Genomic DNA, 25,521 nt, shown 5'->3' on the forward strand with positions numbered 1-25,521 from the left:
GGCAGGATCTGGCACACAGGCTTCCTTAATTTGTCGTGGCTTGTGCCACCATTCAAACTTTTTTGAATCTGGAACAATCACTTTTTTCAGTGGCCGATGATTAGCATTTAAATCTGTAGCTGTGTGGCTTCAACAATGGACAGTTGTGGATCACAGGGCGTCCGACCATCCTGTGGCAGAATTGAAACAGTTTACTACCTTTAAACTGCAAAATGTGTTATTTTCATACATAAAATTTGAGAATAAAAAAGTTGAATTATAGTATTTGGTCTCCTTGAAAATAAGTCTGTTTTATATGATTCAAATTTGGTTCCCCTCTGACGTAATACTGTCTTATCTCGGAGCACAGGAGCTGAAGACAAAAGGGATGATTTATTCCCCAGGGTGGAGGGGAAGAGCACGGCTGTGCAGGCGACATGACCTGCCATTACTCCTACTGAGATCCTGACACACTAAACAAAGGACCTGCTGTAAATCAGTTGTTCTTCTTTATAACCTTTTTTTTATACATCACAAAGGAGACAAAGTGAGCTCATTAGGGTAAAAATGCCAAAGATATCTAAAAATAAGATGTTTTTATTGAAATGAGAATGTTATGCAGTAAAAGTTCTATTGTGTCAAATATTATCAGTATGTGTCAGTGTGTTGGGGTTATATTTAGTCAATATAAATATTTTTTAAACAAGGAATCAGTTTTGCATACTTAAAAAAACATATAAACCAACTTGCACATTATGTAATGGAATTACCAGTGTTAAGAAAATTAGGTTACGACTCTACCCAACAGAGAAAGACATTGAAGAAACAAGAAAGCTGTTGTTTTTTTTCATAAAAAATAGTTTTTATTTTGGATCAAAAACTATAATTCAACAAAATAGAGGTTTGCGTGTGAAAAATAACACCTGTTTTTCAACTCTACAAACATGTACGTACACTTTGACAAAATAGTTCATATTGACTAAGACCACAATGATTTTCTCAGAATCCATTGAACATTGCACAACATTTTAGGGCCATATCATAATAAGTGATAAAAATACATCATTGCTTGTGTCTTCAGTACAATCTAGTGGTCATGATAATGACACTACATTTATTTCATTGCTATACTTTGAACAAAAAGATGCTCAACATTGCAAAAGTTTAAAAAAACAAAAAACAAAACACTTGAAATAGAAGCTTTCTGATTGTCATACGAAAACAAATGAAAATAAAATAAAATAATGCAATACAAATGTATTTACTGTCTCCTAGATTGAAGGAAAGTTATTCACACCCAACAGCATGACTGATTACCTGCCACATGGCAGCAGTTTATACGTGGACCTGATGGCCGTCGAACTGATATGAGAAGGACGAGTGGATGTACTCCTGTTCGCTCGGAGACTCGTACCTCATGAGACACGGGTAGTTTTCAGGCTGCACACAGTCAAACTGCAGGTCCAGCCACTGCCTGTGAGGAGCGTTGTGCCTCCTAGCATCAGTCAAGATCCGGTTTAGGGCCATGATGTAGCTGAGGGCCATCTGCAGAGTTTCATACTTGGACAGTTTTTTGTCCTCGCCCCACTGGGGGACCACTTTACGCAGACGATCAAAGGCTATGTTCAAACCCTGCATCCTCTTCCTCTCTCTGGCATTGGCAGCCATCCGCCGCCTCGTAGCGGTCTCGTATTTCTCTGGGCTCTTGGAGTCCGATTCTGAGAACTCGGATCCAGAGTCAGTGCAGCTGGGTCGACGAGACTTCATGATTTTTGGATGAAGAGATCAAATCGGTGTACGTCCTCAGATCAGAAAGTCTCTGATACAAGTTAGCAGATTTATCAGAGAAGTTTCCAGTTCCAGCTTCAGTTATCCTCAGAGGTTTCCTCAGTGATACAGCCTGGCTGATGTCCAACTGTCTGTCCTCTTTAGTGCTGAAATGTGTTTAACTCCAGATAGTGGACAGTCTTAGGAGTCCAAGGTGTCTGTGGTCCTGGAGACAGTGAGGGAGCAGCTTTTATAAGAAGGAACAGATGAACAGGTGGCAGCAGGTGGAGTCCCTGCCCTCTTCCCCCCATCCTCAATATTGCTCTTAGAGAAACACACCCATTTGGACTCATAAACACACACACCCACACACACATGCATATATATATACACACGCACGCACACACATGCATATATACACACAGTCAGCGCGCGCACGCACGCACGCGCACACACACACACACACACACACACACACACACACACACACACACACACACACACAAACAAAACCTTAATGAAATTCCAATTATCTTTGGCTGGGCTATCTGGCCTTGGCTTCACTCAGAGCCATGTGTCACAAACACCAAAAGTCTGCCATCTGGTAGCACAACTCACCACAGCTGATGATGCAAACAAACTTTAAAAAGACTAATACTGTGGATATTGACCACTTCATTGGGAATTGGGGGAATTAATTTCCCCCAATTATCATTTCCCATCAAGAAATAAATGCCATTAAAAACTATGAAGGATTGAACTCTTAATTAAACACAATATTGACAACTCATGCAATATAATATAATTACTGTCAGGTGAATGGGTTAAAGAGAAGTTTCTATTTTTTATCTAATTTTAAATTCACTATACTGTGTCAAAGAAGGGAATTCAAATTTGACTAATTGTATATTTAAGAGCTTTGTATTTCTTTGTCAATATTTCACCATCTTTATGTTTAGAAAAGTTAATAAATGAATGACTCAGTAATTGTTATATATTCATCACAGAATTGAATCTGTAGGTATCACAACTTTATTACAAATTAAATGGTTTAATTTGACTGTTTAGATTACATAAGACACTAAGACGTCCCCTTTCACTTCTCGTGTAACTGTGATAATAACCATAATCTGAGATTAGCCCGAGGCAACAGAAGTGGAAGTGTGGCCTGTAACCTGAGGGATTTTAACAGCACATTGGGGGATTATGGCTCTCAAACAATATGGGACAAGATGGCGTACAGATTATTGCTCCAAGTGAGATTTTAGAGAGCAGTTTGTCAGCAGGTAAAATATGAAACTCTCGAGAAATCTTCCGCTTCTACTTTGTACAGTCGATTAGTCTGAAAGGGTGTTTATCAGCGCTGTGGTCTTAATGTATCACAGTATGTGGGATGCATTAAAGTTCCTTATTTATGTGAGACCACATGAGAAAATAAATAATTGATCTGTGTAGTGGTCCGAGAAAATGAGTCGGACAGAATAATTTGTCTGTCTGTCCGTCCCATCTGCTGACATTGAATTCTGTAATCCAGGAGGATGGATGTGAGCATGTTCCTCCATTACACACACACACACACACACACACACACACACACACACACACACACACACACACACACACACACACACTGTTGACTGTCACTTAAAATCCACACAAAAAACAAGTCTACTTTAAAGGTGCACTATTTAGTTTTGGGGATGAGATTTTAATCGGAAGAGAAAGACCTTCATTGACTGATTTTTTTATGCTTATACAAACGTAATAAACAAACTTTTAAAGTTTTTATGTCTGAATAAACAAACTGACCTTAAATGACAACACAAATTCACACAGTTTTAATTGGTTTATATGTGTCTAGCTTCAAACAGTGTTCTGGGGACCTTTTTTTTTCCTCTGAGAATAGCTGGTTTGTATCATCATCTCAGGAATATTATAAATAAAAAAATTCTGAGAACAGCTTGTTTATTCAGTTATAGAGAAAAATTAATATTTCTGAGTTTGTACTATCTACTCATTAATATTGTCAATATTAAAATTGATAGAAAACAATGGTCTCTCATTTGTTCTTTGATTTGCAGTAAATTACATATCAGATTTCTTGAAGCACAGTACTTAGAGTAAAATTCAATACGCTGTTATAAACTATCTAACAATACACAACTTTGTTAAAATTAGTTTTTGGCCAGCCGCAATGCTGTTTACAAATGAATGCATCAATAATATTATGTAACAGTACATAATACTGTTGCACTGTAAAGCTTTTTCACCATGTTGCTGTTACTTGTACTTAAGAAAAGGATCTAAATATTTTCTGGTGTCATCCTTTGTCAGGCAGTACAAGTAGCTCCTGTCACTGTGTATTGACAAACTCAAAGCTTGGGTGTAGCGGTAGGTTATGAATGATTAATCACTGACGGAGGCCTAGAATAATGCCCGTCTCTGGTACTGGGTCATGGACACAAGCTGATGCTGTCTGGTAATTTTGGGATGGACTGGTTAGCTGTGCAATTAGGCATATAATCCCATCTACCAGTTGGTTCATTGATTACAGATTGAGGTAGTTTGCCAGCTGCTGCTTGTCTTGTCTGAGGCCCTCGTCTCAGACGTGGCCCGGCCCTTCCGTGTCTTCAAACCTTTTTTTTTTTTTTTTTTACAGCCCCTCACATGATTGGCTTGTCTGAGCACCGGTGGCTGAACCATGTCTTCTGTCAAAAGCCATATGTCACAACTGGGGAGTGACCCGTCTGCTCTGACAGAAACATGGCCCAGCATAATTCCAGATCTCCTTATGGAGAAATGGAGATTAGGACACAAAGCGTATGTTTCAGTCCAGGAGAAAGTGTAAAAAAGGATTCCCCCTCACATGTGTGGTTTGACTTAATAAATCTCATCATCACCACAGGATTACTTTTAATAATAAGATCATACTCAATTGTAATTAGCATAGTGAGACTAACTCATTGACTCTCATGTGTGCAAATACTTTTGGACTTCTATTGTGTTTATCCAACACATTTGGGGAATCCGGTCTTAAACAAATTACTGTAACTATTGTGTTGCTGATGCAGTAAGCAAGTGGATCCCACAAAGAAAATGTGAGACAGAAGTTTAAACACCCTGGCAAGTGATTTTTTTTTTCCTAAAAAAAACCCTAAAACAAAACAAAGCCAAGGGACATTCACCACTGAGCAACACATACAGCACCCAGTTAACAAGCAGGCCTGGCAGCTGGTCAAATGAGGCTCAGAGTATAATTAGGTCACGTAAGGTGAATGTAATTTTATGCCTGTTTGAACTCTCTTCCCCTCTAATTGGACTGATTAGCAATGCTTAATTGGCTTCTGAGCTTCCCCATTTGTTTTTAATTCAGCACCAGTTTAAGATAATAGGGCTCCGATTACAGCATAGTCCAAACAAGTTCTCAGCAATGACAGCAGACATTTAGATTGTAACCAACATTAATAACGGAGGTAAGCAGCATAAGAGTAAGCTACCCATTAAAGGCAGAGTCCCCCCAAAAATGAACATTCAGTCAAGTCAAGTCAAGTCAAGTCAGTGAAGTTTCATAATCCGGAAAACACTTCTGGAGCTTCACAGTAAAACGGCATAGCCGAGTTGTCCTAAACAGATGGAGGAGATGGGGATTTGTTTTAAATGACTGAATTTTCATTTTTGGGTGAACTCTTCGTTTAACCTATTTCAATACATTTAACATAAAATTCTAAAAAAGAGGGAGGAAACCTTACTATTGATGAAGTTAACTGTAATAATACAGCAGTAACAACCTGTCCCAGCAAAGTAAAAATGTCACTCTTTTGAATAAATATAACTTTATTCTGAGAAGGACAAAATTATTTTACAATGTGCAACTTTACATCAGTTGAGTATGTTTTCAAACCTTATTTCAATATGTTTTCAAACTGACTTTAATTAATCTGAATCAAAGTTCAATAATAACCTCAGCAGGATACATTTGACCAAAAAACAGAAAAAAAAGACTTTCCCGACACCTTTCCGTCTAACCCAACTCCTTCTTTTGATCAATCTCGGAGTGTAGATGCAATTGAGATAAATCTTCATCAACACATAGATGAATGAAGGGAAATTCAAAAAAATGGTTTCAGCTACCAACCATGATGAATCGTATCTTCTTCAGCCATTGGCATGCATGCACATGAAAAAACATGGTGCAAAAATGTGAACCAGTGATGAACATCAAGAAAAACTTAGTAGATGGAACCCCGCCTTGCTGGAGCCATTTAAGTGAACTGATCTAAATGGCACATTCAAATGTCTATTAATTGAATACACTATGAACTATTTTCAACTATTCATAAACAATAACTTAATTATTTTTATATAAACTTTAAAAGAAATGTTTACTACCAGTACAGGTATACAGTATATGAATTGCAGTAAAAATAAGTGGCTTTGAGGATTACCAGTTAAGAACAGATGTTATCCCCAAAATTAAGCAACAACCGCACTATCGCAGCTAATTTTGATGTAGAAAACAAACGCGTGTCATTCAGATCTGAACATTACTCAACTCCACTGATGGCTCATGAGATAAGACTTTGCAAATCTATAATTTCTTCAGTATGTGAACCACTCTTCATATGACTTGGGTAAATAGGAATGGTGACAAACCCACTATCAGTGCAGATAGCTTTAACACAATAATTCATTGCCATTCTAGTATGAATGTATCACTTCAAATGCATCACACAAAATAAACAACGTTCTGCTCAGATCATTGTTCTCCTTCTAGCCCTCTACTGTTTTGACCCTCGGGAGGGAGGGGGGGTCATAGAACATTCTGTGAGGCCTCTGAGGGTCACCGCTTACAGCTCCTCACTCTCCAGCATGACCTCGGGAGGGGAGCTGGAGAAGAGGATGGGGCTGGTCTCCGACGTGGGGAAAGCTGATTTGATGTCGAGCCCCTGGCCTGTCAGAGCTGCGTAGCGGCTGCCTGTGCGCGGCGCCTTCTTCATGGGGGCTGGGACACTCTGATGCCACTGTGCTGAAGGATCAGCAGACAGCTAGTATTACTACTTAAAGCGACATGCTAAAACTATGGCACATGTCCTAATGAAGCTGATAATTGAGCAGCTATATAGAATATTAACCATAGATGTCGAGCCTGCAGGTGCACGATACAATCCCAGCTTCGTTTTTTGCAGACACCGTGTACCAGCCAGCATCGTCCTTTGTTGTTGGCTGAATGAGGAGACACACGTATCCTGTTGCATCCTGGCTCATGCTGAAATAAACAGACAATGGAAAATTAATTCCCACAGAGATTTTGGGAAAAATTAAAGGAAAAGTTCACCCAGAAATGGAAATTCAGGCATTGTCTGCTCACCCCCATGCTGGTGGAAAGTGTGGAATTGTTTTAAAACTTAAAAAACAACCCCACCAAAAAACAAAATGGCTCCAGGCGGAGTGGTCTTCTGTAACCCAAGTGTCTGTAAGGTGTTATTTACACCCTTGACACATGATCAAGCTCATGCACGTGGGCTCATGTACACTTTAGCTTTGTAATTACAATGAAGATTTGAGCTTGTAAATAACTCCTTATGAGATCAATTTGGGATCTCTGGACTTCTGGAGACTTAGATTATGCTGGACAAGCTGTATTGAGCCATTTCATTGGGGGGTTGGTTGTTTTTAAATGTTTCAAAACAAGTCTCCGACTACTTAAGTTGTTTCGGAGAATTCCACAAAACTGTTTCACTTTGTAGCTTTAGAAATGTTTTTTCTTGACTGAATTTCATCAAACTCCCAACTGATAATAATAATGACTGAATTTACATGTTGGGGGAACTTAGGGAATCCTTTCAGTTGCAATAGCTGAAACAGCTACACGGAGATGCTCAGAACTCTCCCTGACCTGATTCTGTCCTTACTCCGAGGAATGGTGTCATTGTCTTTCTTCCAGAAGATGACCGGAGGGGGCATACCCACCACACGACACTCGAGCCTGACTGGAGATCCTTCAGGGATCCCCATGTTCTGCAGCTTCTCCAGGAACTGGGGAGGGTGCTTCATCTCTTTCTCTAAAGTGGACATGACCTTTATTACTTTAACTTTCCAACAGGGAATTGAGACATCACACTTAAGTATTCAACTGATTTTAGTATGCTGGATCACTGATTGTTTTCAGTCCTTACCCACAACTTTCAGCTCCAGACTAAAGGAGCTCTGCCCTGCTTTGTTGCTCGCAATGCACGTGTATGTGCCTTTCGTCGTTCTGCGTCAGAGGATCTATGATCAGAGAATGGACGCCATTCTCACGCACCAACATCTTGTGTAACAGGTCTGGATAGATCGGCTTACCGTTGACCAACCACATCAGCTCCGGGTTGGGGAGGCCGCTCACCTGGAAGACAATAAAAGGTTGAAAGTAAAGTGAGGAAAACAGATAACGAATTGTATTACACGTCAGGAGCGGCTGCCTACCTTACAGTCTAGTCTACACAGTCTTCCCTCGTGAGCCAGCATGTCCCCCGGGGCCTGGAGGAAGTGAGGCCGGAAGAAGCGCTCCTGGGTTTGCTCACTTTCAACCTCCTGTATGCGGGATCTCACCCTGAAAAACACGAGGAAGTGAGCAGCAGTGGTGTGCTGATTGAAATATCGATACTTCAGATCCAACATGTGTCCATTCTAGGAACGATTCACCTACTAAAAGATTTTTATCTTAACTTATTATTATTTGGGGTAATCCTCGCAGTAGAAAAAACTACGCTATAACCAGGATCTGTTAACGTTCAAACATCTGGAGTTCCCCACATTCTTAAAACTATGACATGCCACTTCATGAAGATTTTGTGCAAAGTATCTGTATTGTGTTGGGATTGGCGATACCAGCATGGGTATTACTTGTTATCAGACTGGAAAAATATAATTATCGTCAGGGAGGAAAATGTGTAACTGGTTGGTTCCTCGTGCTGCTGAGGGATTCTTCTTACCTCAGCAGATCACACTGCACACTCAGTCCTGCTCACCTCTGAGAGTGAATAGGTGTCATTCGGGTTCGGGGAGGTCCCGTTTGGACTATCAAATGACCAGAGCAGCTGATTCGTCCCTGGTGGTCATTAAAAAGAAATCAGCAATTCAGATTTTGCGGGGGGGGGGGGGGGGGGGGGGGGGGTTGACAACATAAACAGGAAGCTGAATGAGAAGTGTTACCTGTGGATTAGCTGCCATGACGGTGTAGTTGCCATCATCGTCATTGGTCGTGAACTCTATATGTAAAGCACAGGTCCCATCCCCTTCTCTTATCTTCTTGTAATGGACGTTCTTCCTCAAAATCTGCTTGCCATCCTTGAACCAGTAAACCTGATGAGAGATGTGAAGGGTGTGAAGAAGTGAAAGATGATTGGTGTTATTTGCGCAGCACAGTTGTTGACCCCTCACCTTCGGAACAGGGACTCCCAGTATTTTACATGAGAAAGTGACAGGCACGCCTTCCATGGCTCTGAAATTCCTCAGCTTCTTGTCAAATATGGGAGCGATACATTTTCCTGTCGGGACGTCATCATGCTGCACCTCATCGTCCGACTCCTCCACTGGCGTTCGCTCCAAACGGAATTCAATCTCACTCATTAGTCTCTGCTCAAAATTGGACACTTTGTACTCCTGCAAGAGGAAAACCACTGCATAAAAGTCATCATCACCGTCACATTACCGCGTGTATTATCCGGCCTTTCCCCTGAAAACTGGTGGCTGCAATAACATGCATACAGTCTACATGGGCTCCAACACGTTGAGAGGAACAAAAAATGTGCATTTATCAAGAATACAAGACAACATGCATCTATTTAACCTGAAGCAGCAGTGGTATTAAAGCAACATTATGTAAAATTGGTGAAATTTGGCGCCCACCTCAGTTTCTTAATGTAATGTAGATGCTTACTGCATACAAACCTCATTACGTCATCACATTGTGATGTGTTGAAAACTTGATGAAGTAAGCACGTATGTAACTCTGTGATCCTACCCTCTCACTGAAGTTACATAGTGCAGAAACAAGCGACAAGGGGGCGGAGTGACTGAGACAGAGACACTGAAACTGCTATTTTAAGGTAAAGAAGAAAGTCGCATAATGTTGCTTTAAAGTAGCTAACTGTGGCTCAAATCTTAAAACAAAAAATAGACTGTGACTTTACACCACTTGATGGCAAGGAGCATGCAGTGGCTTCTACCAACTCCTGGTTGGTAAAAATATCATCCAGCCAAACAAAACATAAATAAAAGGCTGAAGGTAAAACAGTGAACAGAGGATGATGAATTGTAATCTAGACGTGTATAAACCTTATTTTATTTAGCCTAGACAAAACTATATGGACTGTATATATTCAGGTTTGGGAGTTGAAGAAGAATAAATGCTAAGATCTGTTGACCTTTTGGGAAAATATGAAATGCAAACAGATAAAGGGGGCTGCAAGCTTCAGTGGGGAAAATGTCAAATGGGTTATCTCGAGAATACTGCACTACACAACAGTAGAGTCATTACATTTAATTAGTTTCATGAATTTTAACCCTTTTTTTCAGATTATTAGTGCAGGTTGTGTATTAGTTAACAGAAGCATGAATGCTCGATTAGAGGTATTGATTAACTATGATATTTAAATCAGTATATGAGCATATCCAGAGTTTTGTAATCTCAGTCTGAAACATCTTAATAACCCATACAGCCTCGAGCAAAGCAGTGCTTGGGACGGGATGGTCCTTGTACCTCATCATAGTTAATGACAGTAGCAGGAATGTTTGGTCCAAGGGGTCTGCTCGCTGTTTTCCCCTCATTACTCAGCTTCTATGAGAGGATAGGGATGGATGATGAACACCAGCAAAACACACACGTACTGTACATACATACTGATGGAATAACACGCAAGCTGCTGTTATTGGCATGCATGTGTTGTAAAGGTACACAGGCACACACTGATGAAAAATCGTGAATGACTGGGGGGAGGGAGTAATGGATGACGCGGCAAGTTTTTCATCGCCTCAGGAGTCAATTGGAGTGATTTACTGTCTCTCTTTTTAATTTTTACAGTTTGAAATGTCTGTTGAGGTCCAGTCACTTTAAAATGAATACATACTAGGTAGAAAGCTTGAGTCATTGGTTAATATGTAGTTAACCTCATCCTTAAAAGCATAAAAAACTAGATTGCAACTGTTGGTTAGTTAAAACCTTGTGATCACATACCGCCACGTCAACAAACTGATCCCTTACTGACAATCATATTCACACAGGAGTCTAACATCTAACTGAGCAGGGATGTAATGGAGCCAGAAATCAACTGTATTTTAAAAATAATTTGGTAGACCCACCTTATTGGTGGGATTGAATTAAAAAGGTATATTATGCAGGGTTTTTCATTTAAAACGTATATAGAGTCATAAGAAACTCCTGAGAAGTGTGTGGTGGTGTCTGTATCATTGTTTTTCACTATTGCCTTCGCTGTGCTGTGCTTGGCATGTTTCAGGGCTTTGGGCCATAGTGTGTAGCCCTCAGCCAATGACTGTGGGCAACTTTGAATAGTTTAGGGTTTAACAACAAAACAACACATCCTGCATAAAATGCCTTTAGATAGTTGTTGAATTGGACTGAGCTTATTGTATTTATTCCCCACTACATCACTGCAAATGAGGCAGTCAAAAAAGAAGAAATAAATCAGAGCTGCAGAGCTGGAAACAACTGAGTACCTGTTGATGTGCAAATTGTGGAGTATCATCTTTAAATCGAAGCTTTTTCTCAATGTCAAGGAGTAGAATTTCTTTGCTCTCTCGAATGTCTTCTATCGACGGGAGGCGCACCTTTGGTGCACTCTTTTTTAGTCTGAAGAGACAGAAACAAAACATGTATTAGAGCATGAGACAGTTCACCAACCTTATGAGCATTATAGTCTGTCAGAGAGGGTGTACCCTAAAGGAGCTCCCCTGGGCAGGCCCATTGAGTTGGTGGGCTGACTCGGGGTCAGGGACGGCAGGACTGAGCTCAGGAACGCCACTGGGTTTTGAATGGGGCTGGGGCTGGAGGTGCTGGAAGTGGGAGAGGAGGCCTGAGGAGGCGACTGGGCTCGTATGGCAAACATGCTGTTCAGGAATGATGCCGACCCTGGTGTGGGCGAAGACACCAGTGACGGAGGGCTGGTGGCAGACTTGAGCACCCTTGTGGGGAAGATCCTGGGTGGTGGGGAGCATGGTGGGAGGGTCGGGGAGCTTGCCGCAGACGAGTTGAGCTCAGCGGCCAGCTCATGGAGCAAAGGGACGGGGGATTCTGTCGGGGAAGGACTCCTGACTGGTGAGAAGGTCTGAGCAGCTATAAACTCTTTAGGCCGGGCGTAGTTGAAGGTGTGTGAGGTGGCCGAGAGGTTCATGAGGGAGGCGTGGGTGCTTCTCAGAAGAGGAGCGGGAGATGTGATCTGCTGTAAGGACGGGGTCAAATCTACGGGGGCTGTGCTAAGCTTTGGTGCAGGAGGAGAGTAAAAGTGGGCTGTGGGTGCAGTTGTGGCAAGAGCTGCTGGGGTTAGGTTGAGGTGGGAGGCATGGATGGTGTTCATCTGGGTTACATGAGCTATACTGAGTGGAGTTTTCAGCTGTGGGGCAGGTGGAGGCGAGGTCACCAGTGAGGAAGTCTTAAGCTGAGGAAGTGAAGGAGGGGAGCTCAAAGAAGGAGCAGTAGAAGTGTTGAGACGGGGTGAGAAGGTGGTGTTGAGTGCCGGAGCAGAGCTCAAAGGAGGAGCAGTAGAAGTATTGAGACGGGGTGAGAAGGTGGTGTTGAGTGCCGGAGCAGAGCTCAAAGGAGGAGCAGTAGAAGCAGTAGAAGTGTTGAGACGTGGTGAGAAGGTGGTGTTGAGTGCCGGAGCAGAGCTCAGAACAGGAGCAGGGGGGACGGTGGTGAGTGGAGGTGCTGAGGAGGGTGTCGTGGTGTTAAGGTAGGGCTTGAACGGTGGCGGATGGGGTTCACGGTTTATCCTGGGTGACCACAGCGGACCCTCGTGGGAGCTTTGGACCTCGGGCTGGATCTGGATCTGGATCGGGGGATGGGACTGAGGCTGGGTGTGGGTTTGGGTCTGAGGTTCGTTCTCCTGCTGCTGCTCCATGAGGACCTGGTTGTGCAGGAGCTGGAGCTGGGCCGGGTCCCTGTTGATCGGGGCAAAAACAAAAGTTACAAACCAAATAAATGACACTATACATGGTGAAAATGAGAGAGGCTGAGTGCACTGCTCTCATAAATTAAGTCCATGCAGTGGAGCCCAGCAGGAATGAGCCAAAGTCAGCATGAAGAACACTCTGCCCTTTTATGGGCTACCAACAAGTAGCCCACAAACAAAACAAGCTCGAGACACTTTCAGCCTTCATTTTTCACACTTCTCTTTTACTTGCTATCAAATTGCTGCAAATGCAGTCAGACTAAACAGTACAGAACAAATGGTCATATTTATCTCTGTGTTTCAAGTTGAGGATGTCAAACAACAGTGAACAGCTAATCACACAATACAAGTTTTCCCTCACAGCTTTAAATACTAGAAATAACAGATTAACATAAATGCATAAAAGTGCACTTACAAATAGAAAATGCCATCCTTTGTTTTAGAGAGCCGAAAGGTCCACATTTGAAGTCTTCGTGGATTTCAACTGACTACAGCTGCTGGCTGAGCAAGTGGAGGAGGAACCTCCCACCTCTCAATACAGCCCATCTATTTCACTGTGATTCAGCACATATGCAATTTGGATAACCCATCTCCAAAATCTCTCTTACACTAACCTTTTGCAGACCATTTCTGAGTCTCATCTACTCACAATTTGGGTTTAGCTCGCACTGGTGGTGGTTCTTTGTTGGCCAACATCTGTGCGTCTTCATCAGACTGATAAGTCGCATCACTTTGTTCATCCTCCTCGTCCTCAGGCAGCTTGAAGTGCACACGCAGACCAACCCTGGAGCTGGAACGCGAATCTTTGTGGTTCATATGGTTGCCAGTCTTTAGACAGGAGTTTGGAGGGGGGTCAGGGAGTGGTACCACAATGGGGCTCCCATTCTGATGGTTTGAGGTTCCCTTTATTTTGGGGCTTGTGTCAGGCGACGTCACTGAAGGTCTGGACACTTCCTGCACAGCCGAAGGCTCAAACGCAGATAGAGAGGTGAAGGATTTTGGGTACAAGAGCACCTGTGCAGTGGTCTGTGGTTCTGGACGTGCTCCACTGGTTACAGGCGGGTGGTGGAAGTAGGAAGGATCTAAGTTTGGGGTGCTGGTGCTGAGGGAGTTGAGGCACAAGCTGTTGCTCAGACTGGAGGGTTCCAGACTGGGTAGACTGGTACGGAGGGGGTCTGGACGCAGCATGCTGGAGCTTTGGGGGTCCAGACGGTAGGTGCTGGTGTTTAAGGGGTCCAGGCGTAAGGTGCTGGAGATGAGTGGGTCAAGACGAATGGTGCTGGAGTGGGGCTTGATGCTGTTGGTCACAGTAACCTCTGGTTGAGTGTTCACAGTTGGAGCTGATAGGGAAGGTTCTTGGACTGGACTTGGCTCTGTTACACTGTTGAAAGGCCTCAAATGGTTGCTGTTGCCAATGCCTGATGAGAATGAGATATGATTTATATCAGTAATTTCAATTCAATAAATGATAGCTATTGATGTATTTGTAGAGTGAAAGAAAAAGAAGTGTTACCTTTGACCCTCAGTGCAGCGGTGCTGGACACGGTTCCATACTTGTTGCTCGCTGTGCAAGTAAACATCCCTGAATCTTCAGGAAAGACCTCAGCAATGACCAGCGTGCATATTTCCTCTAGACGTAAAAAAGTGATACTCACATTATCAAGTTGGTTTGGTCTGACTGCATCATCAACTAGAGATAATCTTAACACAGTGAGGAAAGATACATGACTTGTGTGTTTCAAATGCCCAGCAGTGAGCTTTCTTTGTGTCACTGGGGCTGAGAGTCCATCTGAAGCTGAGGCAGGTTGAAAGGATCTGCCATGGTGGTTTGATACAGGATGAGAGACTACCTTATATGGTCGAGAGTCAGGGAAAAGCAGCCCTGGCTTATGTTCAGAAGAAGAGCAGAAGCCTTAGCCAAGGACTATAAACACCTCAGCAGAGTAATATGTACACACTGCAGCATCATGCACGGACAGGCAGCTGCTTCGGTGCAGTCAACACTTGTTTTTAACCGATGAGGATTTAATTAGATATGTACCTGATTCAGCTGGAGATCTGGGCTCTGAAACAGAAGCAAGCACCAAACTCATTACGACACTGCAATACAGTGCATCAGCTGAAGTTATGGTTTAAGAATAATGAATAATAGATTCTCATCACTGAGCATACACCACAATCATTTGAAGCGAAGTGACTTTTATCATTTTTGAAAAGTCCTTACAGAAATATAATGTTTGTATGTCTCAACACTAAACAACATATATTAATGCATATAAACAAATCCTTACTAACATACTAACAGCCTTTTGAAGCAAAGTGTAGATCTTAAATTACTCAATGTATCTTTAAGATCTGCTGTATTTAAAAAAACAGAATATGAGGAAATAACAGTGTTGATGTAATATTGAAGTGGTATCTGCTAAAATTAGCATGCTAATTAGCTAACCCAACCCCATCTTTTCTCATAATACCACTCTGAGCTCCCAGTCCAGGACCACTAGCTGTTTGGCTAAGAGAGCAGTTAGCAAGTTACACTCCCCTCCATTTGTTTGGACGATGAATTAAAGGTGGCCAGTTCTTACATATAGCATCTTTAACCTGGTTTTATTTTATTTTTATGCTAATTTTGAAGACATTGATAATGTTGCTATTATAGCATTGTTGTGTTTTATTTTCTTGTCAGCACACAAATGATTCTTTTAGGCCTAAAAAAAACTATATTGACAAACTCTCTTCATGTTTGTTACTTAATAAACTGAACAGACAAACTGACCTTAAAGGAGAGCACAATTTCATACTGTTTAACTGTTTGACCCTAACCCTAAACCCTGCCACCTTTCTAGCTTCAAATAGTGTTCTGGGGACCTTATTTGTATTATCATCTCATGAATATTATAAATATTCAAATTCTGAGTTTGAATTTATTCTCCAAAACTAAGTTTAAGTTTAAGTCTTTGAATGTCCCTTAGCAAAAAGTAGTTTATTCAAGTGTACAACAAGTATACTTATTTTATACTAAAACTGAGGCAGTATACTTGAAGGGTACTTTTTATATACTACATTTTATATACTTAAGAAAAGTATAGTGAAGTATACTTGGCTTATACTGAAAAGTATAAAGAATAGTCTAAGACTAAGTACATTAATACTTATACTTATACTTTAATACTAAAGCTTATACTTGTACTTTAGTATACTGTGGACTGTGGCGCAAAGACTCTTGGGTATTCTGTTGTTGTTGGTGTAATTATGGTTTGTGAATGTATTTGTGAATAAGATGATGTGTAAGATGGTTGCGGGTTAATTCACATCCTTGTTCTGTGGTTAAATTGTGTCGAATTAACAAAGATGATAAAAATGTTGGCACTGTGAGTGAAGGGGTGTTTTCCAGGAGCAACTTCCCGTCTGTTAAGCTGTGGGCATGTATGGTAATAAATGGTGGATCTCTTGCTAAAGCTTGTCACATTGCAAGTGGTAATACTTTCAATATCTTGATGTAAGTACAGAAAAAAGGTTGACTTATTGAGTTGTGCTTGCATTTAATTTAGCAGAACAAAAATGTTTTTCACTACACACATTTGCCTTGAGGTATTACCCCTGTTATAAACTTACATGTTAATAAACTAAAATGTGGACTAGAAGTATATACTTAGTACACTAGTAGTATATAGATTAGTGTACTTGTTGTATACTTGAAATTGTACTTCTGTAAACTTAAAATGACCTTATAAAGTATACTTAAAGTATACTTTTATAAACTTAAAATGTTCCAATTTAGTCCGAAGAAGTATTAAATTAGTATACTTTCTAGTATGCTACTAGTACATGGTCCATAGTATACTTGCTATACTTATACTTATACTCAAGCATACTTAATAAAATGAACTTCAAGTATACTGCTTTTTGCTAAGGGGTTGCATGTCCAAAAACTCTTAGCCTTTAAAAATAAGGACACAACTCAAAAATACATAATGCTTATTTGCATATTTAATATAACCGCACTGAGATGGCAGCAGAGCTTACTTTTCTGCAGGATCCTGAAATCAGGAGAGTCCTCTATGACCTTTCCCTCTCTGTACCAGACCACCCGAGGTGACGGCATCCCTTTCACGCGGCTCTCCAGCACCACCAGCTGGCCTTCTGATGCAAGGAGGTCTTGCAGGCTCTGGTGGGACACAAGAGGCTACATCAACATTAACCCTAACTCTTACCCATAAGAGTAGCAGCACACATCCTTTTTAGAATGACTCTACCTTTGTGAACACAGGGGCAGCCATGATGGGTTGCCCGTTCAACCCCTGTAGACAGCTGTGGTTGGAGGTTTGACTCTGAAAAACAAACAACAAAATAAATACAGCAAACATGTTGATTAAAACATACAAAACTGATCAATTAACAAAAAATAAGTGAAAGGAAGCAGCTCTTCTACCTCAGGTTGGGATGTTTGTATTGGAGCTGACAGGACAGGCAGCACAGGAGTCAAAGGCAATGATGCAGTTATCGCTGCAGCTGTCTGCACCGGCGATAATGCGGATATGACTGAGACAGATGTTGACACCTCCTGAGCTTCTGAGAGCTCTGTATCACCAGATGACAAAGAAGGAAACACCTGCACAGGTGACACTGTCAACTCCTCCTGTGCTGTAGGTGCCGCAGGTGTTTTAGAGAGCTCTGGGACTGGAAGAACAGTGGCGGACGTCTGCACTGGTAGAGGATGTTCTGGGATTATCTGGTTTGTCGTTGCAGAGGAGAGCTGCTCGAGTGGCTCCTCAGTGGCTGCTGCAGGTTGAGATGAAGGAGACTCTTCCTCCTCTGCAGAGAGAGTTTGGCTTGATGATGGTGGTAAAGATTTACTCTGCAGCCTGTCAAAATAACAACAGGGGAGAGATTAGAGGTCTCATTTAGTGTTGCAATAAGGTGAGAGGTTAAAGGAAATGACAATATGGGGAAAAAAAACTCACTGTGCTACATGCTCAAAGTGCTGTTCTCCCTCAGACTCTGAAGAGGAGGCACCTGTTGGTTTAGACAAACAAGCATACACACTCCACACATTACTTACTGTGTTTAAGTCATAGTAAAAGAAAGAAATAAGTCGAGAAAGAAAGAAATAAACACCACCTTCGACATAGATCTCAGCTGAAGTGGAGTCAGTGCCATAGAAATTCGATGCGAAGCAAGAGTAGCGTCCAGTATCCTCCTCAAATGCCTCTGCGATGATCAGAGAGTGTTGCTCACCGTCGGTGATGATCTGAATGTCAGGGCTGTTCTCCAGCTCCTTGCCCTCACAAAACCACCTGCAGATTAATATAAACAGCAAACTGCTCAGTGCAACTTAGGATCAGAGGTTACGTCCAGGCAGACACATTTATATTTTTTAAAAGCCTTTTTAAAAGCAATTATATAGAAGCAAATCACCTTGTGGAAACTGTTCACCGACCATCAGCTTTGAAAATATTCTGTGGAGTTTTTGGCCACTAGTAGCACAGACTTGCTTTCCTTGACTTAAGAAAATGTTTGACAAATATAAAATCTCCACACAAATCATAAAAGAAAGAGTAATAATTGACCTTGTTTGCGGTTCAAGGTGTCCTGTCTTTTGATAGCATTCTTATGTGACTGAAACATACTGCGAGGAACTTTTAACTGGTCTCAATTTTTATTGATGGCCTACTTTGAAAAGACCTTAATTGAAAAGATTAATTGCTGATTGTTATAGTTATCTCCCTAATGCTTGTTACCAGGTCAGATTCTGACTTTTGTGAGTTGCTTAAGTCACAAAATTAGAACTAATCTTGAAGGCCGAGAACTGAGGATGAATTGAGGAGTTTCACAGCCTACAAAGGTACAACACTAAAACAGCGTTTACGTTGATTCGCCCTCATCGTATTTTTCCAAAGGGGCCCCCAGAATCAATAAAAATCAAGGTTCCCAGTAGCTTTAACTATTATTTCAGTAGGAGATTTTACATGCTTCAGTATTTATAACCCTCATCCTCACACAGTCATTTTTTCCCTGTATTAACCTTCTGACACACTTTCAACGAGGCTGGTACCATGTGCCATCCCTCCCTCGTCCCTAATAGTACCTCTGGCCTGCTGCCATTTAGTAGAGTTATGCAGGCCAAGAGAAAAACGTTCTGATGAGCAAAGCATATCCCTTTCCTTGTAAGACAAGAAGCCACAGCAGCGTGTCATGCCAGCTTAGAGGCAGGCAACGCACTGTTGATGTTATGAAGATGATGGGTACAAAACAACAGATCTAAAGTCACTTTAAGTTCATGAGAAATGTATGCACTCTATCTTTTTATTGCCTTTATTAATGAGAGGAGAGGTGGTGGGTGACAGGTTACGTCGGGCCGGTGTCCTAAAGCCAATTATTAATATTGTAATCTATAATTTTGTGCATTCAATCTGGTGAATAAATGAGCAAAAATTATATCAAAATTTGGAAAAGTGCCTACCTGGGTAATATTACATGTCCTTTGCCCTAACATCTAGTACACTGGCAACAGTCTATTTATTCATTGTAAAACTGTGGTAGTGAACCTCTAACTTATCCCACCTGACCAGCAGCAAATGCAGCCGCCTCTACGTCAAAGTACATCTATTTCGAGCGAATGAGGACATGATGCTTTATAAAATCCAGCCAATAAGCAAACAGGATGAATGAGGTGAGGTGTGTGAATCTCTGGCAAGACATCATAATACAGTCATAAATCATTTCCAGTGCTTTTACCCCTCTAGGGAACACTGTTTCAAATAATTATACAGGCAATTAAACTACTGGTTGAAGATGTCCCAGACTGCAGACAATGTTTTTTTCTTCTTTTCTTTTCCTTTCCTTCAGTGCCGTTTATATTATTCTGCATGTAAAAGATCTTGAAAAGGTCAGAGAAGCTCCTCTCTCCCACAGGGAACACTGCCCCTGAAACGCCTCATCAGTAGTCTCGGTTTTAATTTTGTGACTTTGTGACATAGCACTACATAACCATGTCACACATCTGTATATAGGTTTGGGAGGGCTACTCTAAACAAGGTCCTATTTGAAAGAAAAGTTGATTTTTTAGTCTCATTTCCAACTCATCCAAACTCTTTGGGATGGCAGCTGCTTCATCGTACAATCCCAAAGCATCAGTTTTTGACAGGTTGTAAAACCCAGAGCTTCATTATTTGACGAGTTGGGAATGAGACTCAAAAATCTACGTTTCTTTCAAATAGGACCTTCAAGGCCACCCCTCCAGTAGGCCCTTTAAAGAGACAGGAGTTTAAACAGAATGTTTCAGACAGAAATGGACAGCATTGGACAACTGATGTGTTTTTTAAGCACTAAAGCATGTAAGCCTATTGTAGTAGTAACCCAGAATAAAATTATGAACCTGAAAATGAGCACAATAAGCTTCTGTATTTTAAATAAGTCCTGGTTAATCCAGTGAAAACATGATGCTACAAAGCAGATCTGTTTATGATACTTGAGTACAACACAGGTTTGAATGTGCTGTCATAAGGCGACCTATGTCATTGCTAATGAGTAAGCGTCTAAATTGAAAGCATGAGTAGTAGGGGAGCTGGCTGGTCTGTGAGGCAAAGACACCGCTCGCTGCACCTGTCACGGCTATTTTTCCTCCGGACTTCAGAACCAGAGAGGAGATTCCCTCTGGAGCCATGGGAGCTCTAACTGACTGGCCCAATCACATACGCAAAATGCTAAACATAGACTTGGAGTACACACAATGCTATACCCTGACACACCAGAGACAGTTCATCACTGCAAACTGATGGGAAATATGAACCTGATGACTCGATTCTGACACCTTTAAGTCATGGTCAAAAACACGCTGGCTGCATTGGTAGGAGAAACAAGCACGTCAGTTAAAAAAGCTTCAAAATAAGTACGGACATGTAACATATTTTAAGGATAAACCACTGAATCAGACCTCAAATCTGGCTAAAACAAATAAAGATATCAACCAGGCAATAACTATAAATCATCTTACCAAACTCCTCACGCTTCTGCCAAGAGCTCAGTTGGTTCCATTATCAGAAGCGGCTACAGCTCACTGTGCCAGTGCAGTCTAAAAATGGCCGAGAGCTACATTCTCCCCAGACAAGTATAAGTTAGTGGCTCAACAATGTTCAGCAGGACCAACAAGCCCATGCCCCCTATAGTGTGACAGCCCAGCTTCACTTCAATTCAAGACTTTGATGTCCTTTGAGGGAAACTCTACGTCCGGCCAGGGGCTTAAAACAATTCTAACAGAAAAGGAGTTAAAAGAGTATGAATGGATAAGGACTGTCTTATTTAGTCTGCTTTGGTCTGATACCAAAGGCAATTAAAGTGTAACTCCACCAATTTTACACTGTAAAACCTGTTTGCAGGTTTTGGGAAGTACTACTGCATTTATGAAAAAAGCAGCATAAAGCCTTAAGTGGCTCGAGACAGAAATGCCTGTAATCTGATAAATTGCCTCCAGTGATGTCACTCAGTGGATACTTGCATTGTGGGTAATGTAGGAGCGAGTCTGTGAAAAGCAGTCCAGTTATCTGTATTGCACTCCTATAACTATGGACAATTTAAAACAAATTATAAAAACCGACACAGCAGAACCAGAGGCCTTCTTTATTTCTCACATTTTTCTTCCTTTTCAAACCTGTTTCCCACATTACCCACAATACACTTTAGCCGCTGAGTAATATCACAGGAAGTATTTATCACATTACATGCAGACTTTATACTACTATAAGTACTACTTTTCCACATAGGAACATGTGAAGGACAGGACCTGAAAACAGTTATCCTTCAACTGAATGCAATGAAAGGTGTAAAATCCTTTCATATTGTGGTGCATTCTGACTCGAGACAGTTACGGCATTAACTAGGACAGCACCCTCGGAAGAATCTGGTGGCATTCTTTAGAACAACAGGATGACCTAGGAACACACACCTACACAAACACAGGTTCAGTATCAGCTGTTGCTATCATCATATGTGACTTCTGTGTGGAGGTGCCAAGAAAATACGCCATCAACTAAATATACTACCACTTCTAAACATACGTTTTCACTTTGTTTAAATGTGGCAGACCCTGCCACCTTTTTAGCTTCAATGTGTTCTCGGATCACGTATGGAAAAAAAAAACATTATTGAGTTTTTATTATTGCCTCATAAATATTGTAAATATTACAGTTTTGAGTTTGATCTAATTCCCCAAAACTACATAGTGCTCCAAGGAACACCAAGATGGATCACCGTGGGACTTTGTGAGGCAGAAATTTATATAAATATATCAGTTTAAAACTATAACTATATCTATTTTTAACATGAAGACACAACCAAAGAAAAAAATGTTTTGGCACCTTAAATTTATTAAGATATAGCCCAAGACATTGTTTAAAAAATAACCCATCAGTGCTCTCTGGTGGACAAACTATCTGTGCCACGTCTCTACTGCCACTTGATGATTTATTAGCAGACATAATTGACAATACCAATATATATTATAAGTTAATGTTGTATTTCTGTGTTTTTCTTTTAAAAGTGTGGACACCGCTTTAGAATGTTTATGATAACATTATTACATGTTTTGGAGATAAAAATTGCAGCATTCGTCTCTGAAATGTAGTGGAGTAGAAGCACATATGTCATTGTTACCTCACTATCTTCTAACATCTTCCCCAAACAAAAAGACCTCCCTAACCGACCCAGACCCCTCGGTACACTGCACATCTCCACTCACACAACCTCACTGGCCTTTCTGCTTTTCCAAATGTTGCATTTTTACAAGACAAAAGTAGACTACTTCAGAGAGAGCATGGCTACAGAAAGAACATCATCAGCACTTGTTTGGGCTTGGCTTACCTGACTTCAGGCACAGGGAGTCCTCTTACAATGCAGTCTAGTTGGACCTTGCTGCCCTCAGGAACCTCTCTGCTTTTCAGTTTCTGGATGAAATGAGGAGGCTCGCACACCGGATCTGCTGGGTATGGAGTTTCCGTCAAGGCACAGCTTTCAGCCTCCTCCTCCTCCACCCCCTGTGAAACACAGTGCTGCTCCTCAGTAATCCTGCAGTCCTGAAACTCCACATGTCCGATCCCGGAGTCCAGCTGAACCTCTGGGTGGTGGCTGTCAGCAAGGCTGGGTCTCTCCTCCTCCTCCTCCTCCTTTCCCTCCTCCTCCACTTGCATGGCAACGCGTTCCCTGTTGTCTTGGCTGATGGGATAAACCGTCGCATCGTTCTGACTCTTGTTCTGGTTCCTACTCCTGTGGGTTTTGCACGTTCTGGGTCGTACTCGTTTGGAGCTGTTGGCCTTGAAGAGAGAGGAGAGCTCCTCAATAAAGTCTGCTGCCTTGTTGAGGAATTCCTTTTTGGACTGGGTCTCCACGCCGTACGGGGCATTCCTACCCGACATGTTAAAGTCATTGAATCCTTCACTGGAGTCCCTGCTGTTCCTGATCATGTTTTCCTGCCGTGTGGACGCTTTGTGCATCTTTCTATCTGATGTGAATGTTGTTGTGTGTGTTGATGGCAGTTCTTTGAATTCAGGGGCTGGCTGGGCAAAGGACACAGTGGAGGGGGCGGCGAAAGGAGCAGGACACCCCTCTCCTGCTCCTTTAGCCAAGGGAACAGATGGGGGTTCAGAAGAAGAAACCGCAGCTGAGGAGACGTTGGCGGGGGTTAATTGTGTGACAGAGGCCTTGACCTCTGCCCTCTCCTCGCGAGACTCATGTCCGATGGCCTGGCGGGCCAGGTTCACACTCTTATCCAGCTCCTCTTGGCTGAGGAAGGCTGAGAGGTCGGGGAACTGGGGATCATTGTGGCCCAAAGAGTCCTCTGTCTTGCCTTTGAGGGAGCCATAGATCTGAAGGTGTGAGGAAGCGTCTGAGCGACTGTGGTGCTGCTGGGCCCTGGCCTCTGCCAGGTAGCTCTCTCTTAAGAGCTGAGACAGTGATGGCGGCTGGTCTGTGTTCTCTTGCATGCTGTGAAAATAATCACAAAGTTCATTTTAAACAAGTCCCCATCTACTTCAATTGTTTCGGAGAATTCTGCAACGCTGGTTTTGCTGTGAAGCTAATAACTGAATTTCATTTATGGGTGCCCTGTTCCTTTAAAACTTAATCACAACTTGTCCTTTTGCCATTATCAATACACTTGGTCCACCCTCTGAAATGATAAGAATTACCGCTTGTCATTGTCTTTTTTGCTAGAAAACTAAACATCTGATGAGGAGTCTAGACATTGTTTTTGAGAAAAATCCTGAATAGTACACCTTTAATGGCAGCCCAAACAAGCACTCTAAAGTATACACAACTTGCTGTAAACAGGATGAAACATGCATGATCTTTAATGCCACTGACACGTCTAACAGACCTTTAAATGACTCGAGTAACTCCAGGAAAATCTTGTTTTGATCTTTTTCAAATTTAACTGATACATCTGATACATACTAGAGACTTGATAAAAACATACTGATATGTTCCTGAGCTATAACTCATATTAATAATACTCTCAATGTTATGTTAAAACGATCCCTTGTGAAATACTTGGTGCAGAGATAGCACATGAATACAGAGACTGTAGTTAAAAGCAGGGGATACTTGGTAAAAATAGCTTTTTATTTTAGCCTAATTTCAGCCTCGACAGGGTATCAGGTTCAAGCAGTGATACCAGATCTGGTGGGATACAGACTGGCTTTTTCACCCGTCCACCTCAGACCGACACCTATATAATGTTTGGTCTTTGCACAACTTTTTGACTGTCGGCGCGGGCAAGTTATTGAATACAGACATGAGATACGGTACACATATGCTACTGACACTCAAATCGGCGCAATTAAGAGACGCAGCAATGCCCTTCCAACAGACCTGAGGCTGCAGCTGTTGTGTACATTAATCCTTTGAAAACAGGCTCCAAGCCCACCAAGTCATATCTAATAATAGCGAGGGGTCAGTTTACATGAAGAAAATCAACAAAAAAAAAGCAGTGCCTCTCATCCGGTGTGCTCTTGTTATCCTGATTTTGATCAGCCACAACAAACATCAATCATCAAATTACACAAATTGAAGTGTAATTATCATAAATGGGACACCCCTGACACAGGCACGGTCCGCACAGATGAACAGACAGCTGGCTCAAAACAGCAGCGCACATCCAGGCAGGTTAACATAATTCAATTAAACATTCAAACAGAAATAGATTCAAGCCTGTCTGAGGCTCACTGTCAGATTTTCTGAGGCTCTACACAGCATAAGGCCTATGCCAAAATACAGGACACTGTGTACAACAATTAAATTAGGGGGGTGGTGTGTTTTACCTTCAGAATAAACCCAGCTGGCCCCTGTGAAAGACTGGTAAATCCTCCCCAGAGTGCACCTGTGCTCAAAGAGGGAGATTCCGGTCTTCTGGTTGCTGCCACCTGGGGAAACCTTGGACACAGGCAGCTGCCCAACCTTCCCAGTTTTATCGCACAGAGTTAACCTTGGAGTTTACAGGAAAATATGGAGCTGAGTAGCTAGGGTAACTTGTCACCAGTACAAGTAGCAACATTTGTCAGCGCACTAGTCGCAGGTTATTTTGGGGAGGCCTGGCCCATGTGTCTGGGTGGCGTCC

At 41.9% G+C, this 25,521-nt stretch overlaps 2 protein-coding genes across 2 annotated transcripts; both read right to left on the reverse strand.

The window, feature by feature from the left end:
* Positions 1-834: 834 nt before the first annotated feature.
* atoh7 (atonal bHLH transcription factor 7) lies at positions 835-2,093 on the reverse strand. The gene has a single exon (XM_030442431.1). It carries the CDS (start codon positions 1,744-1,746, stop codon positions 1,315-1,317), a length of 432 nt encoding a protein of 143 aa, XP_030298291.1. The 5' UTR covers positions 1,747-2,093; the 3' UTR covers positions 835-1,314.
* Positions 2,094-5,562: 3,469 nt separating this feature from the next.
* On the reverse strand, positions 5,563-25,465 carry mypn (myopalladin). The gene is given in 22 exon segments (XM_030442065.1): positions 5,563-6,772; positions 6,879-7,012; positions 7,643-7,808; positions 7,923-7,995; positions 7,997-8,131; positions 8,212-8,338; positions 8,757-8,836; positions 8,941-9,090; positions 9,169-9,390; positions 10,490-10,567; positions 11,464-11,596; positions 11,683-12,903; positions 13,564-14,332; positions 14,428-14,544; positions 14,956-14,979; positions 16,941-17,082; positions 17,171-17,245; positions 17,347-17,779; positions 17,879-17,930; positions 18,036-18,211; positions 22,773-23,891; positions 25,226-25,465. Coding segments are annotated over 21 exon segments (5,604 nt in total). The 5' UTR covers position 23,891; positions 25,226-25,465; the 3' UTR covers positions 5,563-6,593.
* Between the last annotated feature and the right edge of the window lie 56 nt (positions 25,466-25,521).

This window comes from Sparus aurata, chromosome 15 (assembly GCF_900880675.1).
Source record: "Sparus aurata chromosome 15, fSpaAur1.1, whole genome shotgun sequence".
Lineage (NCBI taxonomy): Eukaryota > Metazoa > Chordata > Actinopteri > Spariformes > Sparidae > Sparus > Sparus aurata.

Bases quoted from the DNA above. Each gene is read 5' to 3' on its own strand.
- atoh7 (XM_030442431.1), bottom strand. From the start codon at position 1,746: ATGAAGTCTCGTCGACCCAGCTGCACTGACTCTGGATCCGAGTTCTCA.